The sequence below is a fragment of the Bison bison genome, unplaced genomic scaffold (genome assembly GCF_000754665.1).
Source record: "Bison bison bison isolate TAMUID 2011002044 unplaced genomic scaffold, Bison_UMD1.0 scf7180017864035, whole genome shotgun sequence".
Taxonomy (NCBI): Eukaryota; Metazoa; Chordata; class Mammalia; order Artiodactyla; family Bovidae; genus Bison; species Bison bison.
The window spans coordinates 7,026,008-7,033,908 of NW_011494607.1; the positions used below are offsets into that span (position 1 = coordinate 7,026,008).

At 34.2% G+C, this 7,901-nt stretch overlaps 1 protein-coding gene across 3 annotated transcripts in view; it reads left to right on the plus strand.

Annotated features, from left to right (window-relative positions):
* ORC3 (origin recognition complex, subunit 3) overlaps positions 1 to 7,901 on the plus strand; it is a 71,271-nt gene that overhangs the window by 14,183 nt on the left and 49,187 nt on the right. For 2 of the 3 annotated variants that reach the window (XM_010834688.1, XM_010834689.1), the window contains exons 5-8: positions 1,530 to 1,634; positions 2,752 to 2,903; positions 4,970 to 5,103; positions 6,745 to 6,904. In XM_010834688.1, the coding sequence (XP_010832990.1) occupies positions 1,530 to 1,634; positions 2,752 to 2,903; positions 4,970 to 5,103; positions 6,745 to 6,904 (551 nt within the window). Of the gene's footprint in view, positions 1 to 1,529; positions 1,635 to 2,751; positions 2,904 to 4,969; positions 5,104 to 6,741; positions 6,905 to 7,901 lie in introns of all 3 variants that reach the window. The other variant, XM_010834687.1, reaches the window with a different exon arrangement.

Genomic DNA, 7,901 nt, shown 5'->3' on the forward strand with positions numbered 1-7,901 from the left:
CAGGACTGATCTCCTTTAGAATGGACTGGTTAGATTTCCTTGCAGTCCAAGGGACTCTCAAGAGTCTTCTCCAACACCACAGTTCAAAAGCATCAATTCTTCAGTGCTCAGCTTTCTTCACAGTCCAACTCTCACATCCATACATGACCACTGGAAAAACCATAGCCTTGACTAGACCGACCTTTGTTGGCAAAGTAATGTCTCTGCTTTTTACTATGCTATCTAGGTTGGTCATAACTCGCCTTCCCAGGAGTAAGCGTCTTTTAATTTCATGGCTGCAGTCACCATCTGCAGTGATTTTGGAGCCCCAAAAAATAAAGTCTGACACTATTTCCACTGTTTCCCCATCTATTTCCCATGAAGTGATGGGACCAGATGCCATGATCTTAGTTTTCTGAAGTGTCTCTAATTTTTTTGAAGAGATCTCTAGTCTTTCCCATTCTATTCTTTTCCTCTGTTTCTTTACATTGATTATTTAGGAAGGCTTTCTTATCCCTCCTTGCTGTTCTTTGGAACTCTTGTATTCAGATGGGTTTATCTTCCTTTTGTCCTTTGCCTTTTGCATCTCTTGTTTTCTCAGCTATTTGGAAGCCCTCCTTAGATAGCCACTTTGCCTTTTACATTTTTTTCTTGGATATGGTTTTGATCACCACCTCCTGTACAGTGTTAGGAATCTCCATCCGTAGTTCTTCAGGCACTCTCAGATCTAATCCCTTGGATCTATTTGCCTGATATGGTTGTTTGATAAAGTCAGAGGTCTGAGGAGAACATTTTTCCAGTTAAAGACAGTGTTGGTTATCATGTTTCCAGTAGCAGTTTTCAAGCAGTTAAAATTTTATAGTAGCAAGTCTCAAGCTGTTACCCAATGTCTGCTATCGGAAACTGCCTAAGCATCAAGGCACCGTCTAGAAATCACAGATTGTGACGTTAGGGAGCTTATCAGTAGATAGAATTTTTTTAGTGGGGAAATGGCCAGTCAGCTCTGATAACTGCATGCAGAGCACCAAAACTGATTTGTGGAAATGAGACCCAGGGATACAATAAATTCTTAAAGAACCTAAAGTTTTAATTTAGATTTAGACTGTTCCCTCAACAATCAACTTAGCATGACTTACCTTTTGTATTTTGCTATGATCATTTAATAGTATTAATGTTTGGATTCTCCTCAGTTGTTAAGTTAGGGTCACACTAAGGGCCTTATTTTTGAATGATTATTTTAAAAGCTCTTTATGAGTTTGAAATTCCTCCTAAGATGTTTTCACGGGTCATTACACATCCCCAGTAGTTTTTTTTTTCTTAAAGAAAAGTTGTGTTAAATACCTTCCCTGACAGGTATAGTGCCTGCCTCTTTGTATGTGTTTGTAATGGAGATCTTTTCATTTATGCAGTATATTTTCTTATTTTCTATTATTAATCATGTTTTGAAAATGTTTTACTTAGTAATTCACTTGGCATGTAAAGTTCCTTTTCTTATTGTTAAATTATTAATGATAAAAATGATGGTATAATATTGGTTTATTATCCCATAGGTGTGAATGTAACAGATCATGATTTAACACTCAGAAGTCTAACAGAAGTCCTTCAGAATAATGTCACTCCTTATGTAGTCTCATTGCAAGCTAAAGATTGTCCAGGTAAAGTATAAATGCTCTAACAGCCTTGATAAGATGTTACAAATCTCCATCCTTTTCTTTTCTCGCTTTAATTATCCTCTTTATTTGTGGGAACAGCGTGGCACTACACTTTTGGCAGGATGAGGTTTTAAGTGCCTCAGAGTAATCTTGACTTTTGCAAGACTCTTGACCACTTTTGTTCAGTTTATTCTTGCCCCACCCCTACCATATCAGCTTCACTACCGGTGATAGTTCAGGCACTTCCCAAGATGTGTTCCTGAAGCCAGTAAAATTTTAAAAAATTGGGCAGTTTGGAACAGGAAGTTGAGAATTGAGGACTGAGGAACTTTTTATTTAGCCCAACCGAGAAGAGACTACATAAATAGGCTCATATTTACAGCCTCAAATCATTGTATCATTCCACTTTGAAAGACCACCATGGTCAAAAAAAATAGTCCATTGCCAGAGCTAATCTCGATGGAGCCATTAAATCATGAAGAATGTGGACACTAACAGAGTCAGATGTGCTTAGATTTGGACTGACAAAAGGGCTTTAAGTGGTTATATTCATGTTCATATACTATTTGAAATTAAATAAAAGTGCTTGGGACATCTTTAAAATGACTATAGGGATTTCACTGGCAGTCCATTGTTTAAGACTGCACACTTACAATGGAGGGGGCACAAGATTGATCCCTGGTCAGAGAACTAAGGTCCCACATGCCGCATAGCATGGCCACCAAAAAATAAAAAAGATGATTATAAGGAAGAGTTTAATCAGTAAAATAACTTATGTAAATAATAATATTGATCTCTTTTTAGGGGCCTTAAAAATCTTTTGCTGTCCAGTGTAATTTAAATGTATATTATTCTTAATATAATTTGTAGTTTTCATGTTTACACATTTGCTTAGGTAACACTTTTATTACAATAAATAAATACAAACTTTGTCCTAGTATTAGTCTGAATTAATAAAATTTAAATATTAAGGAGAGAATACTAATGAACCTTAATAGAATACTAATGAACCTTAATAGTTAATATTAAGTGTAGGAAAACACGTTCTACTGAGATAGTGATCAAAAAGTCTTAGATTTGTTTTAAGGGAATATTCTTTCTTATGTTTTATGTTCTATAGATATGAAACATTTTTTGCAAAAGCTGGTCTCACAGTTGATGGACTGTAAAGTAGATGTGCAATCCAAAGAAAAAGAAAGTGTTCAGGTCATCCAGAAAAATGTACATTATTCAATGGATTCTCTTTCCGCTTGGTATATGAGTGTCACACAGGTAAATGTAAACTGACAATTTTTTTTTTTTTTTGCCAAGAAATTGGCGTATGATTGAAGAGGCTTGGAATTACAGTGAACTTAGTACTGTTTTCATCTAATAAGGATATGTTTATGCAGCACTAGGTAGCTAATTTAGTAGTAGCTACTTATTTTTCCTAAGGTTACTAGAATCTAAAAGTTTTCTTTTATTGGTATGCAACCTAGTTCCTGGGAAGTGTTTAGTTTTTTACAGGGTCATTTTATTTGTGGGAGAATGTTATCTAATGTCAAGACAGCATCAGGAATTTGTTCTGCTGCAGATTCTATCTCTATGACAATGGCTATAACTTTAATATATTATCCCTTGGGTTCCTCGTTTACTTTGGTGCAGTAGAACCATGCTTTCAGTACCCATTGTTTGATGAGGAATAGTCATATATGTGTATATTCAGTTGAGTTCATTCACTCAGTCGTGTCCAACTCTTTGTGACTCCATGGACTGCAGCACGCCAGGCTTCCCTGTCCATCACTAACTCCTGGAGCTTGCTTAAACTCATGTCAATGAAGTTGGTGATGTCATCCAACCATTTCATCCTCCGTTGTCCCCTTCTCCTCCTGCCCTCAATCTTTCCCAGTATCAGGGCCTTTTGCAATGAGTTAGTTCTTTGCATCAGGTGACCAAAGTATTGGCATTTGAGCTTCAGCATCAGTCCTTCCAGTGAATATTCAGGACTGATTTCCTTTAAGATGGACTGGTTGGATCTCCTTGCAGTCCAAGGGACTCTCTAGAGTCTTCTCCAACACCACAGTTCAAAAGCATCAATTCTTTGGTGCTCAGCTTTCTTCACAGTCCAACTCTCAATCCATACATGACCACTGGAAAAACCATAGCTTTAACTAGACGGACCTTTATTGGCAAAGTAGTGTCTCTGTTTTTTAATATGCTGTCTAGGTTGGTCATAACTTTTCTTCCAAGGAGCAAGTGTCTTTTAATTTCATGGCTGCAGTCACCATCTGCAATGATTTTGGAGCCCATAAAAATAAAGTCTCTCACTCTTTTCATTGTTCCCCATCTATTTGCCATGAAGTTATGGGACCTGATGCCATGATCTTCGTTTTTTGAATGTTGAGTTTTAAGTCAGCTTTTTCAGTCTGCTTTTTCACTTTTCATCAGTAGGTACACACACAGATATATATATATATATATACACACACATAATGTATACATGTATAAATCTCATGTGTTCCATGTTTGGAGTTCTCAACGAATAAACGCTCTGTAAGTGAAGTATGTTTAACAGGCAGATAATATAAATAGAAGTTTCATTCTACCATGACATCTCTGGTGAAACTGAATAACCTAGATGATTCATGAGTAACTGCACCATAAAAACCACAGTCTTAGTTTATGATGCTGTTGTAGCCAGATAGTATGGGAAAAGTTACTGAAGTGACATTTTCTGCTGAATGTATTTGCTGAAGTCATCATAAATGAAGTTTGTTTTGCTTTATATAGGGATTAAACTGATTCTAATGCTTACCAGAATATGTTAATTTGATCCATAGTTTGTTTCTGGAAATCAGATACTGCCTGAGATTTAGGTCAGAAATCTTTAAAAGTTGGGATTGGATCAGATGATATTTAATATGTTTTTCAACTTGAAATTTCACAGTAGTGGAACAGCAAGTAGTGTTACTTATTACAGTTTTTAATTAGAAACACTGGTTCTCCCCTTAAAGCAAAGCAAAATATAACATTCTATGAACAGAAAAATCAATTTTATAGAAAATATTGCCTTCTCCCCATGCTTTTCCTGTCATTTTCTCAAATAGAAGAAAATATAAATATTTCATATGAGTTATAGATTTTATGAATTTTTTTCTTCTTGGTTATTATTCCCATGTCAGACACAGAATGATTCTGCTAATAACTGTTGGAATGAATTTCTCTTTATTTTGTGGGAGAAATAAAAGAAATAATGTTACTGTGAAATATGAAGAACAATATATCAATTTGTGGCATTATAGCATTGTTTGGGTGGTAAAGCTTACTTTTAACTCTTTCTTTCCACCACGGCTCGAAAGAAGACAGACCCCAAAATGCCAAGAAAAAAGAGAACTTCTTCCAGCCAGTGGCAGTCTCCTCCTGTTGTGCTTATCCTAAAGGATATGGAAAGCTTCACCACAAAAGTACTCCAAGATTTTATAATTATCAGCAGGTAGATGGTGTATCTTTTGGCTTTTTCACAAAATTTTTTATTAAGACATATAATTTTTAACTCAAAAAACAACCTTTTGCAGAGAAAATGCATAGCAGTTTAATCTTCATTTTGATGCTAATGGATTGAAACCAGGATGGTTTCGAAGTGTTTATAAAATTGAATGTTTAAAACCACCTATCAGATTTTCATGTGCTTTTTGATCCAAAAATTAGACTCAAAAGACAAGTTAGCCAGTTTTTAATTAGAATGATAAAGCAGAATGAAATGTAGTTTCTCTCCCAAGGTTGTCTGTTTCTTACTTGCCCACTAGACAGATAAGCTGCTCCAGGTTGAGCTATTCTTCTCGTGTCTTATTTTCTGATGCCTATCCACTTAGAAGGTCTGAGTTACATATGTCTCTACTGAGCAAGAAATTTTTTTAAAATAACATTATTTTATATGGATTTCTAATGAGAAACAACTTTTATGACCTTACCTGAACTTCAAGACAATCCTGTGAGACTTGAAATTAAAATAAATAACCCTATTTAAAAACCCAGTGACATGCTTTTCTCATGGTACATTTTTTTTGTGTAATTTATATTGGCATCTTCTGTATGTTAACTTGCTTAATAGTTATGGCTACATTTGCCTAAACCTATATTGTGTGAGAATCTACTAATATTAATACAATTCTTACTTTGATAGTCCTTCCCCACCCCCATTTGAAACTAAGATTTCCAGATTCTTAAGACTTCTCTTAATGTTGACATTGAACAGATTTAACATGCTGAAAAAATGCACAGTACAGAATAGTGATATAAAAGCTATACTTTTTGGAACTCAGACTTGTGACTGCTTTTACTATCGAAAGTAAGAAAGAAAAACTTAAGCAGTAATAGAGTGCAAGTACTTTATACTATGAAAGTAGACCTGCATACCGGTAGAATACTGAGAAGCAGTACCTATTATGAGGGAACAAACAAAATCATCCGCCACAATACAGAGGGCTCTGATCTGCAGTAGCTCTAAGGAATATTGCTGCTTTAGTCTGTGGAAGTCATTTGTGTTCATACTGGTAATGCTAAGAATAAATCATGTTCAATAAGTTTGAGTTAAGAATGCAGGGAAAGGATGTAACATTTTTAAATTATGTCCATTAAAAATATCTTACATGTTTTTAAGAAAATTTTTCTAAAGCTTAGCTATTATGGCGGGATTGACATAGTGTGGAGAAATGTCCATAAATTAGTGAGCTTCGTGTGACTGAACTGTTAGGCTAGATGTCTAACCATGAGGAAGACTGTAGGTATGGCTCAAACTTTGGATGAGAGTTTGAATAGTATCTGACACTTCTTTTAACACTGATTTTGTATAACCTAAGAGGGAAGCACTCGGTCTTTCTGGACCACCATGTTCTTATTGCTAATCCATTAAATAGATTGATTTCAGAGCTAAAATGTCCGGGAAATAGCTAATTCTGTGCTGCTGTAACAGAGGAAAATGAGTGACCTAACACTTTTTATTATTTAGAATGATCTTCCTTAGCATTGTGTTATAAAGTAGGCATTAAACAAAGGTTGTCTTATTTTAAAATATGATGTATTGAAATATATTTGCTAAAGACTTTGAATTTTTGTAACTTCCTTTGACAAGCAGTCAACATCTACATGAATTTCCACTAATACTCATTTTTGGAATTGCTACATCTCCTGTTGTCATCCATCGGCTGCTTCCTCATGCAGTATCATCTCTATTGTGTATAGAACTGTTCCAGTCTTTGTCTTGTAAGGAGCACCTGACTACAGTACTTGATAAGGTAAAAAGAAAAAATTGTACCAGTGCAATAGGATGAAAAGAAAACTTCCAAGAATAGACTATAAATATAAATGTTAGTGATAAATTTCTGGATCTCTCGCTATGATATTGTATATGTTCCTACACATATTTTTGTACTTTTATTTATTTTATAATGTATAGTTTGGCCTTTTCTTAAAATATAAGCTTTATGGAAAAAGTAATCATATCTTTCTATATCTACCTACCTATTAACCGTATTAACTAGTCATTACTCAATGGAAAATTACAGGTTTTTTAAATAAATTTTTACAATATAAGCTTAAAATATAAGCTTTATGGAAAAAGTAATCATATCTTTCTATATCTACCTACCTATTAACCGTATTAACTAGTCATTACTCAATGGAAAATTACAGGTTTTTTAAATAAATTTTTACAATATAAGCTTAAAATATAAGCTTTATGGAAAAAGTAATCATATCTTTCTATATCTACCTACCTATTAACCGTATTAACTAGTCATTACTCAATGGAAAATTACAGGTTTTTTAAATAAATTTTTACAATATAAGCTTAAAATATAAGCTTTATGGAAAAAGTAATCATATCTTTCTATATCTACCTACCTATTAACCGTATTAACTAGTCATTACTCAATGGAAAATTACAGGTTTTTTAAATAAATTTTTACAAAATTTAATGACTCCCTAGTAACAGTAGCAATGTTTTGACACTACATTTTATGTTAAATGATTTGGAGTTTTTATGGACTCTTTCCTGTCATGCTGCTCATGACAAAAAGTAAGTACTAAGGTATTCCCAGACCTTAGCTCTGTGTTTCTACCTAAGTGGAAATACTCTACTTTAGTATTGACCTTCTGTGAATTGTTGCTGAACTCAGCTCCTTGAAGATGTGCTTTGTACTGCTGTGTAATTTAAACTAATAATGACATTCCACTTATTTAATAATCACTTTGACATTTTTTCCCTTTAAAGGTGGTATCCATTGACAGCTG